We start from the raw sequence: 19505 nt of genomic DNA on the forward strand, positions 1-19505 counted from the left end.
AGTACTAAGTATCCTCAACTCTGTCTTATATTTACCATTTTTTAGGAATATAAACTTCCCTTTAAGATATCTGGAGTCTGTCTTCGACTTGCGTTTAGATTAATCTGAAGTTTGTTTGAAAGTGTGTTGTATTAGTTATAAATATTTATAAGTATAAATATTGTATGTTTATTGCAAATATGTGTAGCTTACTCCTGAGGGAGAGGTCAAAACTAACATAGGACGATTTAGGGATGACTTTGTTTGACAGAGGAGAATAATTTCTGGTATCAGAGTATTTCTCCGTTTATTGAACAAGGGTTGGGTTGAGGTTGCTGTTTATAATAAACATTGAAAATTGAGCTAGCTTATTCTGACTAAAAAGTAGTCTGTTGTACAAGAAGTATTTACCAATGTTTACAACAGCAAATGCTATCCTATTATGTTTAGTTTAGACATCTCTCTCAATGGATACTTTATGCTGTGCCACCTGTTATAGAATCTAAGGTACTAAGATTCTCGAAGATTCTGTATTTTATAAAAATAACATGTTTCGCATAGTTCTTCTAAAGACTAGATTTATGAGGCTTTGCTTGATGGCTAATTTACTTAGCAGTGTTCTGCCTTATTATTTAGTTAAATTTAAGGTCTGAAAACCCTGTAGCTTGGGTGCAGTTGATCAACTGCATAGATTTGATAGGTCACCTATTCTGCTTTTCATATTTATTCACTAACTCTTAAAACCCTTGCCAAAAATCTGGGAACGATTACATACTCTTGTCTGCAACTTTTTTTAGAGCCATCTGGTGGTGTTTAGTGAATCAGTGTTTTAGGATACAGGGGAAGATCACTCCTCTGAGTTTAATATTCCCAGAAACAGAATTCTGAAATAAACAAGTAAACCCCTCATTTCCTGCTGTACCAATGATGGTGATTCCTCATTCATAGATTGTACATGCTAGTCACTTCCATTCATCTATAATGTTTCAAAGGAAAGGAAAGCAGTGCATATTACAGTTAAGGAACATTTTTAATGCTGATGGAGTTGAGTGAGAGTGCATTCACAGTTTGATAGTAGTTTTACTTTTTGGATGCAGTGTTATCTTCTAGAAGAGAATCTGAGGCTGAAGGCTACTTTTGTAGCAGAGGTACAACGTGAAAAAATACATTGTATTTTCACTGACAGACTGTTTTCATGACTGGAAACTTTGAAAATTATATGTATTAATAAAGTTAGTATCAGAATGCTAATAGAAGTATTAATTAATACCTACTCCCTTAGTCTTGCCTTCAACTTGTACTCTCTTTCCTTGTGATTTCTTGGCCTTTCCAACTTAAAGCTCTACCTTTGCTGTAATTGAAGAAGTCCAAGTATCTTATCTCAGCCTCTGAGTTTTATCACTTTGTAGTGCATGTAGTTCTTCAAGCCAGATAGCTCACCCTACTCTCTGCTTTGTTTTCCAAGGGATTTTTTAGTAGCCCCAGCTTGTTCTGTTGTTCTAGTTCATGCTTCAAACTTTTTTCTGTGTAAGAGTAGGATCTACTCTGCCTAGAATTTCCTTTTCTCTCCATTTTGCTCAAACCACAGACGTCTGTGCTGTAGTAGCATGTGTGGCATGTGACAGGTCCTCTTCTGTGTTCCTTGTATATAGGAGCACTGCCTCATGGGCATTAAAGGAACTGTGCGTCGCAGTACAGATGGTGACTTCATCCACGCTAATGTTGACATTGACCTCATCATCACAGAAGAGCCTGAAATTGGCAACATAGAAAAACCTGTAGAGATCTTTCACATCATTGAGCATTTCTGCCTTGGACGACGACGTCTTCATCTTTTCGGAAGGGACAGTACAATTCGACCAGGTGTGTTATGCTTATTTTTGTCAAATGTTAATTTACTTTAGCAACCATCTTACATCATCTGAGGCCACTTAGTGGGTTCTGATGGAAGCTGAGCCAGTAAAAGTTAATCCCAATGTATGATACTTCTGACAGCACTTGCACCAGCTGAGTAACTGTGTATTTCTGCATCTGTCCCCTTTTCCCCCACTATGGGATTACGCTACAACAGAAAGCCAGATGAACTTTCTTGGTGGCTTCTCCATAGTGGAAATCTAGTCAGGAGTGAGACAATCTACTGAATGGAGATATTGCCCAGGTTTCCAGCCCTCCCCTTCAGAGAACTAACCAGCCTAATGTTCAGTGTCAGAGAGGGATTGCGGCATCACTTGACAGTTCAACACCATGACAGTATCAAAGTGTCTTCTGCTCTAGTTCATGTTCTGACCCTTGTGATCAAGTAGAAGAAACTTTTGCTAGAACTAAAGTTCTCATACACGTATTTTCTTAGCAGGAATGTCTGTCTAGGGTGAATCCCTGGCCTGTGTTGCAGGGACGTCATATATAACCCTATTAAATGATATTACAGTTGGGTTATAGTTTCCACTCTTACTATTATGTTTGGGAGCAAGACCAAGTCACAACTCCAGTTTAACACTGCTTACTGTTAAGTTTTGTTTTGTAAGTGTTCATTTTCAGAAGTTAATATTTGCTCAAACAACAAAACCTTCAGGCTTTTGTTTTCTCTAATTGAAAATAAATGCTGAAATCGTTCAGTATTCTACTGGAATACTGAAATGTATGACTTCTGTCTTTTTAGGGTAATATTCTGGATATTTGTTTTCTGTGAAACTTTTATTTTTGGACTTAATAGTGAACTCCATACTAGCTCTAAAAATTAAAATATTTATATCATGTATAAGAGTAGCAGAATTCTCTGCTTGTAAAATTACCATGAGTTTCCTGAAGAGGTTTCTAGAGATATGTCATAGGTCAGAAAAAAGACTTCAAGGAGGTGCATTTTTGGTTTCTGTGTCAGTTACAAAGCAGCATTCTTTGGAAAGTCTGTGACAATTATTACTTTTTTCAGAAGAAATTTTTTTGTTAACCAATATTTTTGTCTGTTCATGTGTCTAATTTATCAGTATAACAAAACTGAGTTCTCTTTTTTTCCCCATGTGTGGTGTGCTTACACTTCTCAGAAGCATAATTTCTTTCTCTAAACTGATTTTAAATCACTATGAGCCCCCCTCTCTTTCTCCCTCCCTCTCTTCTTTCTTTCTTTTTAAATGTGCAGTAAACAAGGCAAATGTTATGTGAATTCCCAGGGTAAAGCAAACGATGCTAAAGAACTGGTCTTGTTTAGTTTTTTTTTTTTGGGAGGGGGGGGTTAAGTATTATTATTCTTGTTTTCCTTATAAGCATGTTGTTGAGATTACTGAACTACATTTTTCTTCATTAATATATGATACAACTGAAAATTAAATTTCCATTGACATTTTTAGTGGTCTGAGCCCTATTTTAGGAGCCCCATTTTAGGTCAAAATTCTACCTTAGGTCATAATATGGAGAAGTAGGAACATACTTGTTTTAAATGTCTGCCTGCTGTGCTTCACTTGGTGAAGCTGAAGAGCCCACTGAATGTTATGTTTGTGCATAAACTCTTTGAGCTCTATTTTCATATCTTGTGGGCTTCGCCAACAGCATTGCCATTTTATTGTGTTTTCGGATGTGTGCTTGCAGTATGCTGTGCTCTTGGATGCACTGTCACAATGGTTTCTGGAGACAAAATGACTTAATTCATGTTTAAATGCCTTTTTAAAAAGGGAGGAGGAGGATGGTGTTATTTTTAAACTAGATGAATTTACTGATCTGGTTTACAATGTGGCTGCAGAGGGACTGGGAAACGTAGTGTACAAGCAAGTAGGAAGGAGGGGGAAAGGGTCTTGTGAAACCGCAGCTTCAATGTTCCCATAGCCCTATGTAATTAAAAAAAAAAAAAGGCGGGGGGGAAAGAAGCAGCCCTTCAAAGTATCAAACTGAAATCTTAACTTCTCAACAGCTGTGGCTTTTCCAGAGGTGACCTTTTCATTCAGTTCAATACAGGTGATATGTAGATAAGAGTCTGTCCCCGTCAGCGAGTGTTTGTTTGCTAGGAAAAGGCAGTAACGGCCATGAAGCAAGAAATTCGTTACTGCTTTTGTTGACTCTTGTTTTGTTCCTTAGGTTGGCTGACTGTAGGACCCACCCTCACAAACAGCAATTTCAATGCAGAAACTTATTCTTCGTACTTCACAGCTCCAAATTCCCACCTGACCGGCTGTACTGAGGAGATTGAGAGACTGCGGCCCAAGTCACCACCCCCCAAGTCCAAGTCTGACCGGGGAGGTGGTGCTCCAAGGGGAGGAGGAAGAGGCGGGACTTCGGCTGGCCGAGGAGAAAGGGGCAGAGAGAGGAACAGAACTAACTTTCGGGGTGAGAGGGGTGGCTTCAGAGGGGGACGTGGAGGTACCCACAGAGGAGGCTTCCCCACCCGCTGATGCCTGTTAGGTAATTGTTTCCTACCCTGCTCCTATGCCTCATCTCTGAATCTTTTCTTAGTCTTGTTTTTGATAAAGTGAATTATCTGGGAACTCAAGCTAGATGAATTTTAAAATTGGTTTTGGCGCAAGCAGTTACAGATAGTTTGCCTTCCAGTGACCAGCCTGGCACATCACCTCACCGGCAGGCAGGACCCTGCACCTGACAGCACTAAACTCAGCCTCCTGACAGCTTCTGTTTGTCAAAGCAGAGAGCATCATCTCTTCAAACCATGGATAGGGGCTAGGATTGAAGTGACGATACTTGCTTTTCCCTTACAAAACTTGCAGGTTGTAGGGTTTTTTAAAACTGTCATTTTCTCCAAAACATGGATTCCTCTTCCTTCTCTGTAGGTCCAGGTTTGGACTGACTTGGAGTAATATGTTGGAATGGGCAGTTTTTAATTGCATGGCCATAGCAGACTTACTCTCTTATTTATGGAAGAAAAAGTGCTGTGTCTATATTGACACCTATTTTAACTTCTTTTAAACCAAGGAGCAAATTGAATAAATAGAATTCTATTTTTTCTTATTTGGTTTAAATTTCCCAAATTATTCCTGGGAATAGGGAACAAGTTCATTTTTTTATTTGTGGTGTATAAGCCGTCACTTTTTATGTTTGTAGTGGGGAGAGTGGTAATTCCGTGCAGTTGCGTGTTGTGCTTCAAGGTAAGCAAGAAGTTGTGGGTGTATATGCAGTCCAGAACTTCCACATAGGTCTGGATTGCTTTGGGATTTTCACCCAGTGTCTGTTCACAATAGCCTTGTTCTTTGGTGGGGAAAACAGTTTTATTGCAGAGCAGTTGCAATATAAGTAGTAGAAAGGCCTCGCTGGAGGCCATATTGGAAATGTGAGGCAATGCTGTAAGAGTGAGAGCTTCCTGAAAATAACCACCTGGAGAATGAGGGTGAACTGAGTGTTTTGCTTTGCCGATGGCCATTATGCACATTGGAAATAGAGCGTTGGTGATCAGCTCCAGAGTATCCAGTGAAGAGGAAGGAATTCACTTTGGTATGTACAATATTTGTTTTTAGCAAAACCACAACTCTGAACTTTTTGGTCAATGCTTGGTAGACTGAACAAACCTGGCTGTTGAAGTCTCAGATTCCTAGGTGTGAATTTGGGAAAGTTGGCTTTTAAGTGTCGTGAAGTTTCTCTGTTGAAGCCTGGCTTTTAAATGACTGTCCTGTAAATTAGTGGATTATTAAACTTGTTTATCAAAGCTAATTTTGAAATATTTTTCTTAATATTTTGTGGGTTTCTCTTCCTTGAGGTTTTGGAGTGACAAAGTTTTACTGTGGTTTCCTCCTTACCGTTTGTAAAAGAGCGGGCAGTAACTGTTCTTCTGGTGCATGAAATCTTAGCACAGAAATTTTTATAGTTTCTTGTCAACTTCAGGGCCTTGGTGTTGTGGTTGGTAAGGGACTGCTGAGGTGTAGGTGAAACTCACCTACTGTTTACATTTTGATTCTTTCAGTGTTATATTAGCACATCCGAGGAGTGAACGGGGTTTGGGGGACAAGGGGTTGTTCTCAGGGCAGCACTCATTGACTGCCAAGGACTACTTGGAACAGCATTTGGTAGAAGTTACATGCCACATTAAGAAAACTTTTTTCTTGATTTTTGTGCCAATCGTGTTCTTACCCAAAAAGTAAATATCAGAGACAACCTTAGGAAGGTTGTTTTTGCGCCAGCAACAAATCTTATTCCTTTTTTTCCTCAATTTGTAGAAAATATTAACTCCCATTTTCTTCTTTCAGTTATATGTTCATAGCTGATTGTTCAGTGCTTAGGCTTCTCTTAATATAGAAAATTAGGCTACACTGAAGAAGAAACTCAAAAATAACTGTTTAAGATGTGCATCTGTATCAGTTTGCAGAAGTCAGGATGCTGCTCAAGACTTCAGTGACTTGGGAAATTACCTGCACATGGTCTTGTTAAAAAAAAAAAAAAATTTCTACCAAATTCATCCTCCTTGAGCATGCAGAGTTAGGTTTCTCGGTTTTTCCCTTAAAGTTGAAATAGCTAAAAAGTAGTGTAAAGAAAAAAAGAACACTGCTCCAGAGAGTGTTTGATTTTTATCTATGTGGATGGGCCATCTTCACCAGGGAAGTATAATGTACATGTTGTTAACAAGCAACCTACCTTTTTAAATTGAGGTTCATGGAGAAGGAAATAGAACATTCTACACGTCCTCTGTGAAGAAAGACACTTGCTGGTCGTAATCGGAAGGTGCTGTTTCAGCAGTGATAGACGGCCTGTAAAGGTAAGGCAGTAGCACAGGGTGTGTATCCCCAAAGGCTTCGTGTCATGTACTTGCAGCTGTGGAGATCATACTTGGAAAATACCATAGTGAGACTGCATTCCTGCCCCCCACCCCCACCCCCTGCTGTACAGTAAAAACATCTGGTCATTTTTTTAATTTTAAACAATTTTGATCTGGTCTATATCTAAAGTGATGTCTAGAGATGAAAAGCTTTTAATTTCATTAGCGGTTGTCAGTTAATTTCTCAGTTGTAAAACTTTAACAAAAGGAGAAGGATAAAACTCATCACCAGTGAACTGATGAATTTCTTCTGCTACAAGTGACTTAACTGAAGATAAAAGGCCTAACAAGTTGGTTTTCTTTCCAATTTTATTAAATGCATAATGCCACCAGTCTCATTCGGGATGCCTGTCTAGGTCCTGTCATGTCTTTCCGTTCTGGAAGAGGCTTATAGTACTTTGAGTATCTTACACCCCATATAGATCAAGTGAAGGATTTGACAGTTACACCGACGAGATACTCAGGATGCCTTCAGTCAACTCTAAACCACCATGTGTAAATCCAGCCTTTAGCTTGACAGTTCTTCCCACTTTCTGATACTGCTGGTTATAACAAGTTGGTGGAAATGCTGGATGTGCCATGCAGGTCAGTGGGCAATGATCTCAGGGGTTTTGATGTTGTTCCTTAACGCAGTATCATGAGCACAAGCTCATTGTGCACGTTCATAGATACTGGATGCTTTGTTCAGTGGCATGGGATTTAGGCTGCAAAAACTAAAGAACAATTTTGATCTGACAGTGGAAGTTAAATGGCATTAAGTCAAGGGATTAATTTTAGAGTACTCAGATGTTCTAAAAGCCTTTGCAGGGGATAGAAATAACCAGAACACACTCTAGAAAAAAATAATAAAGGAACACATCAAGCCCATAACATTAAAAACTGTAAGTCTTTGTTTCTTGAATATGGCTTTTGAAGGATGCATTGAAAGGGCTAAATAGTGAGCCCTCTTGTTTTCTGTATGTAGTTGAAAAATGATTTTTCCTTCCAAACTTGGTACAGTTGGTGGCAGCTTTATTGCTGTAGTAGAAATCATGCCTGTGTAATGTGATGAAGGTCAACTTAATAACATGGAGGAAAGCTTACTGATCCTTTCCATAACAGAGCCATTCCCGCGGGCAAAAAAGCAATACTCTTAAGTTTTGTAGTGAAACATGAAGTAATTTTGACTATAATTATTGCAGCAATTAAAAAAGAAAAAGAAAAACCAGGCCTAGCTACTGTAAATCTGAGTTGAATATTACAGTCCTGTTATGAGCCAGGTGGTGGACAGCTTTCAACAGAGACAATAGCATAAAAAACTGAGAGAACTTAGTACATGAAAGAATAAACACACACATAATGATTATATTTAATAATTGCTTATGTCTTTACAAATAGAGTTGCTGGTGTCATTTTACAAAGTACACTGATTTGGAATGGCAACAAATACTTTTTACAAGGTAACATCTTCAGCTAAAAAGTGCTTGTCTTGGCAGCTGAATTTAGTCTGATGATCCTTTTATAATATATCCACTTAATTTAAGAGTTCTCAGTCAATGCAGAAGGATACAATTGTTTTGATAAGTGGTCAGACCAAAAAGATATATATTTGTACTGCTTACCTTAGATATAAAAATGATTAGCACTAATTAGCAACACTGACATGTTTAAAGGCACTTTTAATTTTTTTTCCCATGAGGCCCAAGTCTTATCCTTACTTTTGAGGGTTTTTGGTTTCCTTGAAACACTGATTTTTCTAACAATAGCTTTTCAAGTTTGGAGAAGTTCAGACCTCTTGTACAGAGGTGTTGGTCCTAAAGATACAAACAGACTGATGAAGTATCTGAGGTAAACAGCTCTTCTGAAGATTCTGCCCTTCTAAATTCTACCTTAAATATTGATATTAGCAGAGGTTTGTTTTTCAAAGTAGTGACTATTGAATAAATCAGTCATGTAATAGATAGCACTGGTGTTAAACAAGAGGCTTTCTTTTTGTAGCACCACAAATAACCTTTGGTTAATGTGTCAACTGTCCTATGGTTGACCTGCCACTGAAAATTTGAGGGACAGATGTTTATCTAAGTTGTATTGGGAATATTCCAGTTAGCAAGTATACTAAATAAAACCTAACATGTTCAATTTCGGAGATGTAATTAAATAGTATGCTAAGTTAATTGCTGCCTTAAGACCAGTGACTTGTACCACAATAGTGTGGCACTACCTGCCTAACTTAGCATAAGGACTGTTTGAGTACTGCTCTTCCTGTGGTCCATTGTTGGTAAACTTAAGTCCAGTTATAAAGTGAGGCATTTTTGTGTCCTGGATAACCCCAGCTGTGGAAGGTTACTCAGAGCTCTGTTTCTGTAGAAAGTGATACTTGTCCCTTCCAGGAAAAAAGGGATTATCTTTTAGAGATTAGATTTACATGAAGGACTTTTAAGTACTCAGATTGAACTACATGATTACTGCAAATGTGGTTCTGCTGTGTGCCCTCACTTAGAAAAAGCTGTGTTTTGTATTCTTTTCCTCTTCTGTATAGGTTTTGGCACTCATACAGCTTATGATGAGCACAAGGAATAATTAAAGAGTTCCCTAAATGATATTTTGATATTTGAAAATGCATACCGTATGCTCTTAAGCGTTGACAGTTTGAAATCTGGCAATTCAACTTAAAGACTCCCAGAAGATTAATACCTGAGTGCAGAACATCCTATTCTACAGCTTAATAAGTAAACTAATTGTGAGATTGTGTGAAATGAAACTGTACAAGAAGAGCACAGAAAAGGTTCACTAAAGCACAGGAGAATTCCCAGGAATGGTGGAGCTGTGGGGCAGCCTTCAGGCACCAATGACTGTCCCTCTTGCAAAATCAAAAAGCAACTGACAAATTTTTACTCAATCTGTCTTAACTGAGCAGCTGGCAGATCTCTTTGTGAACACAGCATAAGAAATCCACATAAGAAGCTCCTCCATAAATACTCTTGTCTTCTACTAGGAACTGTCGGAAAAGCATCTCTGGCTGCTCCCGCTGTTTCACTATTATCAGCTGAAAAGAGGAGATAAATAGTTTTTAGACTACAATCACGGTAAATGGCAGTACTGTTTTCTTATATCTACTACTGGATGCTGTTGGAGGGGGTGGGAACCAACAACCTAATCAATCTCCACATTTCAGTAACTGTATTTATGAACACAGGAGAGAGAGACTAGTGTGAATTAAGGTTTGCAGAATAAAATAACATTTAGACTTGAGTCCTCTGACAGAGAACTAAGCACACTTGAGATGCTTGCACCTACAACGCATGCTGGAACTTGCTGTTGTACACAAAAATTCCTGATATTTAAAAAACCTTTTACAGCTACAGTGAGTTTTGTCATAGTCTGTGGTGGTGTTTTGAACAGGCACGAGGAATGAGCTGAGGCAGAGAGAAGTCTTACCTTCATAGTGTAGGGCTTGTGGCTCTGGATACGCTCCAGTATTGACTTAAGTTTCTTAGAAACTGGGTTGTCCAGGTCAGGCAGTAATGTCTGTTAGAATGAAAGTATGGCAGGTTGTTCTAGTCCAGTCACATCACATATGACTTCATACAAGACTAGCTGCTGCTCTTCATGATGCAAGTTACTGTGGATTTCATTCTAACCTGGAAATGCTATCTCCATCACAAAAACATGCATCTGTCTAAGCCACTTTTCAAAATAATCACTACATGAAAATTCATCATCATGAGAAAGTGTTTTGTTCCCATTTTAGCAATACACATTAAATAGGACTTTAATATAGTGAAAGTTTAAGAAGGTTTAAAAATGTTGTGAGAGCTTCTGTCCTGTAAGTGTTCAGAGTATAAAAGCTTATTAAAGTTTTAGGTGTTATTTCTGATGTCTTAACACCTGCTGGTCACCTGTTTCTGCTTTTAGTTGAATGATGCAAATCCATCTCACTTGTTTCTCTGATTAGCAGTCTGCCCTTACTAGATCACAAGTTCTGAAAAAGTGACCAGTCTCTATGTACTCACAGCCTCCGTGCTGATGTGTGCGAAGGACGGCACATTGAAGAGCCCTTGGATGAGCTCTGGGGGTGCGCTGACTCCCAGCCACAGGAACATACTCAGCCCATTGGCCAGAATGAAGGCCCCTCCTTCAGAGAGACGTTCCTCAGAGCAGCGCACTGCACCTGGGACAGTGTCACTCTTCAGATCCAGGCTGTGCTGTGGGGCAGAAATACACAAGAGTTACAGACTTGGCAGCTACAAGGTGACTAAAGCTTTAATTAGACACTGAAAAATAACTAATTGAAAGGTTTAGTGCATCTTAATGCTTCCTTTCCAGATTAGAGGTAATTTGAATTAAAAATCTTTTCCAGTTAGTGCACCGAGTGCAAAGGAATACCTGCTGCAGGTGGAAAGACACTTGCATACCAGTGTTGATCTGTAGTAAAGCTGGCACCTTTCATTAGCCTGGTCAAAAACCTTGTTAAAAGGACAGTGAGATTCTTAGAGGGTGCTGATGTCAATGACTGATAATGTTGCTTCCCCATTTTCCATTTACTACAGGTTCTACCCTCCCTCCTCAATTTAGTTCAACTACCAACTACATCACAGTACAAGCGTAATCCAGCTTGGTAGTACAACACTTGCCCAGCAGACACAATCTTTTCTGCATCTGCACAATTATAAAATCACCACATACTGAAAACAGTGTTACTGAAAATGAAAAGATGTGCAAGCAGCATACTTACAATTGGCAGAAGCTGGGGATAAAAATAGAGCTGTGTGTCGGCCACCCCCATAGCCATGACCAGCTGTCGGTGGTAGGTTCTCTCGTCAGTTGGAATTTCTGGTCTTCCAACTAGTGTGCAGCTCTTCAGCAGAGAGTTCAGGTACACAGGCAGCACCTTCATCGCATCCGGGAGGATGAGCTGAGAGCCAGAGAAAGATTGTTGTTTAATATAGCCCATGATGGATGGGGGGACGACAGCTGGACTTTCAAACATTTAAATAGACAGCTGCTTGTTTTCTTTGATTACAGAAAAAAAAAAAGGAACTAGAAAAACTTATATGTATTGTTTCAAACGAGATGTGACAGCAATAATTGCCGAAAGGACTTGAAAACACCTTCCTGTTAGTTCAGTTAGACCTCCCCAAATGTTCTGAATATATAAAAGAATAGGCTGAAGAATAATAGAGTTGTCCTAAAAGAATTTTCAAGTACTGTGGAATATAAGTAATCAGGTTCCTTGAGCTTCTTTCTTTGGTAAATAAAAGAGTTAATAGACTGTTATCTTGATCACTGTGGATTTTTTTCCCCCAAGGAGTTTCACCCCATCTAGACATCAGGTATGTATCATTCCAGCACACTTTAGAGACCTATGTGCAAATTTAGATTTTTTACGAAGATACAATGTTATATTCATTTTTTGACAATAGCAGTCTTATTTGTCAAAAGTTAGGATCTTAAAATCTTTAACAACATAAGAATAAAAAAATGAAAGCTTTGTGAATCAGTGTATAATTCCAGCAGGAAGAAAAAGGCTGTCTAAGCTCCTTCATGTCTCCTCAATGGTATCGCCACTTGTTCCAGAGCAACAGCCTCTGTGTCTTGCAATTGCTACACTTGAATCCCACCTGTCATTAATCTTATTGAAAGAAAAGGAAAAGACTGTCTTCTAATTTCTGGCTCTGCTGATATTGCAGGGGTGGTGGTTCATCTGCTTCAAAGCCTGGCTGAGGGGATGTGAGGCTGGGTGGGTTTTACCTGGCTCACTGCCGAAGGGCTGGCACAGTTCTTCCTGTAACACGCCAGCATGTGAGCTGTCTGATTCACCAGGATCTCTCTGACTGTCTTCAGGGGTTGGCTTAGAATGGCCTTAAAAGCTACAAACATAGAAGAACAAAAAAAGCATGCTAAGGATGGACACTTACTCATACAGCATCTATATGCTGCTAGCTTCTATTTTTCTAAACGCCATGCTGTTTAGTATTTTTTAGTCTCTTTTGCTGCATCTTGGAGACTACTTATTCTTTGAAAATAACAAAACAAACAAAACCACAAACAAAAACAACAACATAAAACCCCCATTGCGATAAGATGTGCATTTCCACTACTGTGTCTATGCAGTTTTGTGCATTACTTGTTTCTAGCTACCTTCCCAAGCATTTCTTTTATGGCAGGATGTCAAAATTATGTTATCTATTTGTCTTGTTATACTTCGGGAATTGCTCAGGCTTGGAGCAGCAAGTTACAAAACATGAGTTCCCATTAGGTAATCACTTCAACTCCCTTTCCTTCCCCTTCCTCTACTCCAAAAAAATAAAGGAAACATAATCGGTCTGTTCTAACTTTACCTGACTTAGCAAAGAAGTTGATAAGTGCATCAGTCTCACAAGTCTTGTAGACATCAGCTAACTGCGAGCTACAATTTAAACCTATATTGTGTATGCGAAGTCGTCTTTGCCCACTTACTGACGTGTAGAGGACAGCACACTGCAACGGAAGAGCAAATTACCATTTTTATTTTAAAACAAAAAGCTTTCGGCATGCAAGAACCACCTACTTTGTGCATAAAAGGCATATCTTCTGAAGACAGCCTAGTGCTGTGTCAGTGAGCTATAGGACTGGCATACCTGTATTTTTAATAGAAGCGTATTACACATTTTATCAAAGTTACTAAACTTACAAAAACCAATATGACTGATTGAAAGGCTCTCATTTGCTACACGCTGGTTGTAAATCGGTAAATCATCCTTCATAATTGTGTAGTATTTGAACAGCTCAAACAAATGTATCTGAAAAGATGCCATACAGGAGATAGGAAGCTTGCTGGGAAGTACTGCACCGATCACGTTTGCTCTTGGCAAAGAACAACACAGAAAAACTTCCTAATCTTGAAAAATGAGAGATTTCTTTTTACAGGAATAAGATGCTTAAGTAGTGACACAAGAGGTCCCGCTAACCCCTGTATCCTGCATCTACCATGGGGTTAGATATTAAAAATTGAGGGGGTAATTCAAGAATTTGCTTATGACTCCAATTCTACTTCAATCTAAGGTGTGATCCAAAGCCTGCAGGGCAAACTCAGACTCCCAGTTACTGCCATGGGGCTTCTGGCGCTCACCTGCCGAGAGCCTGAAGGAGCAGGGCAGGCAGCTGCTTTGCAAGTGAGATCTTTCATTGCACAGGTACCAGTGCTGGTGGGTTTTGACCAGTCCACAGGGTTGGCTGTGATGTTTAGTGAGAACTGCTTTTGACTTAACTATGTCACAAGGAATGCCACAGCAATAACAGTTTCCATACAAGAAGTAATGAATCTTGCACTCTAAACAAACTTGTTTAGTAAAATGGCAAAATAGTCAACAAGGTCTTAGTATTTAGAAAGCATTTTGATAGCTCTGAATAGAATATGCAGTATAGAGGTAGTTAAACACACTAATTGTCACAAGGGGCATTCCTGCATTCATGCTTAACTCCCAACCTGAAGTTTGTGCTTTTGAGGTAAGATGCGGTCTTCGGCTGGTTAATTAGAACCTTATTTTATTAGTGGCATTATGGCACCAGAGTCTGTGCCTTGCCCCCATCAGTCCTACACCATACATTTTTTCTGATAAGGCTGCAGAAGTTCTTGCTCACAGTGTCATGAAATGACATATGATTAAGTTTTTTTTTTTTTTTTACCTGAATTAAGGCTCCAGTGTCTTCATTCAGTTTGTCATCATGTTTGAACTCCACTGTCACTGCCTTGTCACAGTCAACTGCTGCCATCTCGACATCTGTAGTGTTGTTCATGTAAACAGCACCAAAGAAGTCTGTAGCCCTGAAGCCTACAGCCGGATTAAAACAAAACAAACATCCTTTTGTGTAAAAACTGCAAATACATTTGACATTATTTTGTGACTTTCTTTTTATGGTCAGTTTTGCTTATTGAAACAGGAGGGATTTGCAGCACCAGGGGGCCCCACCAGCTGTCCTTGCCAATGGCATTTTTTTACAGTTGAGTGGGAGCAAAAACCTGATGGGCCCCAAAGCCACACGGTGACTCTGGGACACACTCCCCAGAACCTTTTGCACTGTTGACTTGGCTTGTTGAACTTGTGTGTTTCTCAGTTTACCTGCATTTGAGCTAAGAATGCTGGAAAAGAAGACACCGTAATTTCATTTGAAGTATTTAGAAAATGAAGGAACATGTAAGGCAGCTGCAACACTTTTTTTATACAACATGCAATCCAAGCTGCATCTATAATGATCAGAGGCCTTACTCATATTTGAAAATTAGGAGGCGTATACAGGAAGGACAGGAAGCATTTTATCAGTCTATCCAATTACTTTTCAACAAGTACATAAGTTAAAACAGTTAGCTTGGGTGTTACAAGTGATCTGTACAGCACTATATCATTTAAAATTATATATTGTCATATGTATTCACATTTCTTTTCATTCCCAATGGGTACTATTACCTGTACTTGTCCGAACTCTCATTATTGCATCAAATCCGGTCTTTTTTACTATGTCCCTCCTGAGGTCACTTAAGAACTGTGGGCTGTCAGAACCGAGCTAGAAATGCAAAGCAAAAGCAAAAGTTGCAGTTCACCACGGGGTGGCAGCAAGACAGCAGAAACCCACCTCTTCCCCACCCCAACATAGATCTGTTCTCTTCACATTTAACATCTCTGTTTTCAGTTAAAAAGAGATTTAAAATGTTGACTGTTGTTTTCTTAACAAAACCATATATATGCAAATATTCACCAATTCATCACTGGGTTTGGACATCCAGAATTTCTATTTGATCGAATTATCTCCAGTAACATCCATTCTTGCCCTTAACCTTGCGGCCTAGCTGGGCTTTTATTGCCCCATAGAGATTGCCATGAAATTTTACATAAACAGGTGTTGTTACTGCTTTTTTTGGGGTCTTTATCTGTATTTTTATCTGTATATACAGGAGTAACTGACTTCCCTGCTCAGATGCCGGCATATTTAATTAAGTGGATTTTGTTTTAAGATACCAACCAGCTTATTACTGTTTCAGGACATATATTTGAGCCTGATCTGTCATTTTTAAGTTTGAACTTTATCGCTTGGAGTTCATAAGTAAGTTTTCTAGAGTTATTTTCTTTTTGTTGAAGCACACTTTGAAATGACAGGAAAAACAACAAATCCCCAGGTGTTACCACCTGAAAGGCTGGAAACCTGCATCACTTACCTGGAAATTGTTGTACTTGTACAAGGTTCCTCCAGTGTACATTGTGACAAGACCCATGGAGGCTACATCCACATATTGATTTGGGAAGAGGAACAGATTCACGCAGCAGCCATTAGCTACACAATCCCGGGCTAAGGCCTCATACGAGTTTACCTGGGGCTGGAAGAGTGTCTGCACAGAATTGAAAAATAGAAATGTCATAACATTAGATCCTGTTGGCAGCCAACCACAATCCAAATGCCCACTTGAAGACAAAAAGATGAAGTGAAACTTCTAATGAGGCATGGATTGAATTAAAAGCACGTTGCCCCTGCCCATACAGTCCAGTGATAACTCATATGCAGGGAACCAACTCAGTACAGTCTTGGAGAGCTAAACAGGTGGGCAGCAAAGGCTCTCGATGGGTGGAATTATTTGCAGCTGGTGGATTTCCTTTATCGATGGGAATGGCAGCTCTACCCCACTTTCACTTTGGTGTTCCCATAGGGCCCAAAGCAATAGACCTACGGAATCAGGGCACAGTGAGAATGGGATATTATATAATTAACTCATCTTTGTAAAAGAAAATACATTAAAAAAATCAAGCCTCTGTTAGAGAAACTCAGTGTAACAGCAGTCCTTGTTAACTCAGAGTAGAAAATACCTTTTCTTTATCTGTATTGAGTAGTTTTTTGTCATCTCTGTTTCTCAGCTTCCCTGGTGCTTCCGCGGTTGGCAATGAGGAATGGAAGATATACAGTTTTCCAGCACATTCTGCAGCCTGTTGCAAAGACACCATATTGCCATTTTTATTACTGCTAAGATTTAAAAAGCCTAATTTTCATACATTGTGGTATCGCAAAGAACAATGTAAAGTTTCTGCAGGTTCTTCAGAACTAAATAAATAATTCATTGAGAAACTCAAAACTTACTTCATGGAAATAAGTCCTGAAACAAACTGTGAATTTTATGTCAGTAAACAGCTCAGTCTAGCACACAGATATGTTGGCTGATGCATTGTTACAGTAATTTCTACACAAGAATCTAAAACCTTGATGGGCAAAACTAGGAGTACCTCTTTCAGAGACTTGCCAATTGGATACAAACATTATGCAACAAGCAACAAGTATCAAAAGTATAAATACTAAATTGGATAAAATTTAAAGGAAATATAATTTAACAGAAAAATTATTTCTTTCAGTTTAGGCACAGTAGCATACATTACATTTTTATAGATGAGCAACGATTACATTCCTGTACTAGACTCCACATTCAAATCTACACTGAAATGCAGGAGTATCAAAGCTTGTGATGAACTTTTCCTCCTGTCACTAAGAAATGAAGTAACTGCCAGTCTTATTTGTTTTCTTTCATATTTAGAACTCTAATGAGAACATGATATTTACCAAGATGACAAACCACTGACAGAAAACCCTGAATTCCAAAGAAAATAATAACAGCAGTAGCAGCACTGCAGGCATCTTTGTACTGTTAACAAACTTTTCCACCACAATTCAGAAAATGCAGTTTATCGCTCACTCTTACTATTGAGACAGCAAAGGGAATGGAATGGAGTGGACCTGCAATGATCATCTAGCCCAACTGCCTGAGCACTTCAGGACTGACCAGAAGTTACAGCAAAGGGAAATGAAAACTGGTCAGCAATTCTGAGGTCTTCAAGTACTGAAGAAGTTGGGTGAAGGGAAGGAAGGAGGAAAGAGACATTTGTCCTTTTCCTGCTCCAGACTTAACCGCACATACAGGTTAAAACTGCAATACCCAAGACTACAGACAAATCAGTACTGTCTCTCCTCCAAATCTTAAGATGTTCACAAGATAAAGATATTCCACATTTTAGAATAAGCTACGGCATTCTTCTGGGAAAACTCTTTGCTCTGGCAGAAATGCAACTGAAGACGGTATCTTACTTGTAACAGAGCTGAAATTTCACCTCTAATATTTTAAGCGTAGTTACTTTTAATCATGAATGCCCATTTCTTCAATTTCTGTTAAGAAGCATTCTGCTGAAGTCTGAAAGACTTAATATCTATTTGTCATGATATGCATCAGGAATTACTAACACTGCTTTTGACAGATTTTCTAAAATGTATATATATTATTTCTAGAAACATATTAAAATTAATCTCAAGTAAGAACACAATCCATTTTATTATTTTTAGACAAGAATTGTTTTCTTGCGCGCACATATATGCACAATAATTCACAGTGAAAATCCTTGCGATTTATAACTGTAAAATACTGAGCTAAATAAAAAGCTTAATTAAAAGCTACTTTCTTTTAAAGTCAGCGTCGGAGGAAACGTACGATTATGGTCCTTAAGTTTGTTCTGTAGAAGTCAGGTATTAGGGACGTGCATTCTGATAGAAGTTGTAACCAAACATATGTTTTGCACACATACTTATTTATACTGCCAGAAGGTAACAAGAAAACAGGTGATAATTAAATATTAAAGAAACAGATTTGACAAATGTTGTGTATTTTTGGTTCAAGAAATTTATCTACTCAAAGTTCATGCTTTACTTATGCACAGCTCGCAAATAAATCAACTATTTTAAAACACCACTGGCTGTTTTCTGCCCCTACAAATCTTGTGGTGAACCACGGTGGTGTTCTTTGAATTGGCAGCGCTCCACAGAAACGTCAGCGCCTTAGGGGATGTCCCAGACATACAGAAAGCAACTGGGATGCATCTTGACCTGCGGATTCATTTTCAGCTGTATTCAAGCTGTGAGAACTTGTCAGTTACGTGGGAACCCTCCCACTCTCCATCACATTCAGTCATAAATACCTTGTTTTGCACAAGAAGTAAGCAGAAGTGGGAGAGTAGAGAGGGTAAAACTGCATCTTATACTGACTCTTTTCCTGCCCATTGCATGTGCAAGGACTGGATGTCTGTGGAAACATCCAGAGTATCTCTTAGTTCTGTTGCAGTAACTAACCACTTTTTTATTTCTTTCAAATGCTGAACAAGAAACCGACTCCTGCTCCTCATCTTCTCCCAAACATCAATTCTATGTGGAATAGACACTAGAGACTGGTTTCCCTCAATAAGCAAAATCTGGAAACAGATGTTATGTTTGTCAGTGTTCTCATCTGGACTAAAGCAGTTCAAACATAATGTTAGAATAACGGAACATTAGTCCTGGAAACAATCAGCAACTTTTTTTGTCATTTCCCATTGTGATTTGTAGGACTTGGTACTGGCTTTTAGCAAAGGGAAATTTCTGCAGCTTATTGAGTCTTATTCTCATTAAAGTGCTGTTTCTCTTACAGAGAGGAACATTCTAACCTTCAGCGCCTCCATGCCAGCCTGGATAACAGGAGCAAAGATCGTCTCACTCTCGTTGGTGTCTGCAAACATCTCTGGAATCTGGTCCAACAAGCTATGAAAGACAAGAGGATCAGTGCCTCAGCTGGGATAGTCTCCAAATATACCTTTTGACGTACCAAGTTTTCACACAGGAAGGTGTTTTCCATATAAATTTGTATTTTAAAAAAACATGAATTTTATTTGCTCCATTTCTTAGGGTTCTAGCCAGAATAAAACAAAATATGAATTTTTAAATTCTATGAGATAGATTATTTCAAAGCTGTTAACATACGGGAACA

The 19505-nt window shown here is 38.8% G+C and overlaps 2 protein-coding genes across 13 annotated transcripts in view; one reads left to right on the forward strand and one right to left on the reverse strand.

Annotated features, from left to right (window-relative positions):
• METTL14 (methyltransferase 14, N6-adenosine-methyltransferase non-catalytic subunit) overlaps positions 1 to 19420 on the forward strand; it is a 35386-nt gene extending 15966 nt beyond the window's left edge. Inside the window, exons 10-12 of one of the 3 annotated variants that reach the window (XM_065634367.1) lie at positions 1632 to 1842; positions 4045 to 4368; positions 19170 to 19420. In XM_065634367.1, coding sequence (XP_065490439.1) covers positions 1632 to 1842; positions 4045 to 4358 — 525 coding nt within the window. In that variant the 3' untranslated portion in view covers positions 4359 to 4368; positions 19170 to 19420. Of the gene's footprint in view, positions 1 to 1631; positions 1843 to 4044; positions 5611 to 6557; positions 8104 to 19169 lie in introns of those variants that run through there. The other 2 variants (XM_065634366.1, XM_065634369.1) reach the window with 2 other exon arrangements.
• Positions 8061 to 19505, reverse strand: part of SEC24D (SEC24 homolog D, COPII coat complex component) — a 215781-nt gene continuing 204336 nt past the window's right edge. For all 10 annotated transcript variants that reach the window (XM_065634358.1, XM_065634356.1, XM_065634359.1 and 7 more), the window contains 11 exons: positions 19186 to 19279; positions 16540 to 16656; positions 15897 to 16067; positions 15151 to 15247; positions 14372 to 14517; positions 13045 to 13183; positions 12455 to 12573; positions 11439 to 11618; positions 10717 to 10908; positions 10142 to 10231; positions 8061 to 9749 (listed from right to left, as the gene is read on the reverse strand). In XM_065634358.1, coding sequence (XP_065490430.1) covers positions 9609 to 9749; positions 10142 to 10231; positions 10717 to 10908; positions 11439 to 11618; positions 12455 to 12573; positions 13045 to 13183; positions 14372 to 14517; positions 15151 to 15247; positions 15897 to 16067; positions 16540 to 16656; positions 19186 to 19279 — 1486 coding nt within the window. In that variant the 3' untranslated portion in view covers positions 8061 to 9608. The remainder of the gene's footprint in view (positions 9750 to 10141; positions 10232 to 10716; positions 10909 to 11438; positions 11619 to 12454; positions 12574 to 13044; positions 13184 to 14371; positions 14518 to 15150; positions 15248 to 15896; positions 16068 to 16539; positions 16657 to 19185; positions 19280 to 19505) is intronic.

This window comes from Caloenas nicobarica, chromosome 4 (genome assembly GCF_036013445.1).
Source record: "Caloenas nicobarica isolate bCalNic1 chromosome 4, bCalNic1.hap1, whole genome shotgun sequence".
Lineage (NCBI taxonomy): Eukaryota > Metazoa > Chordata > Aves > Columbiformes > Columbidae > Caloenas > Caloenas nicobarica.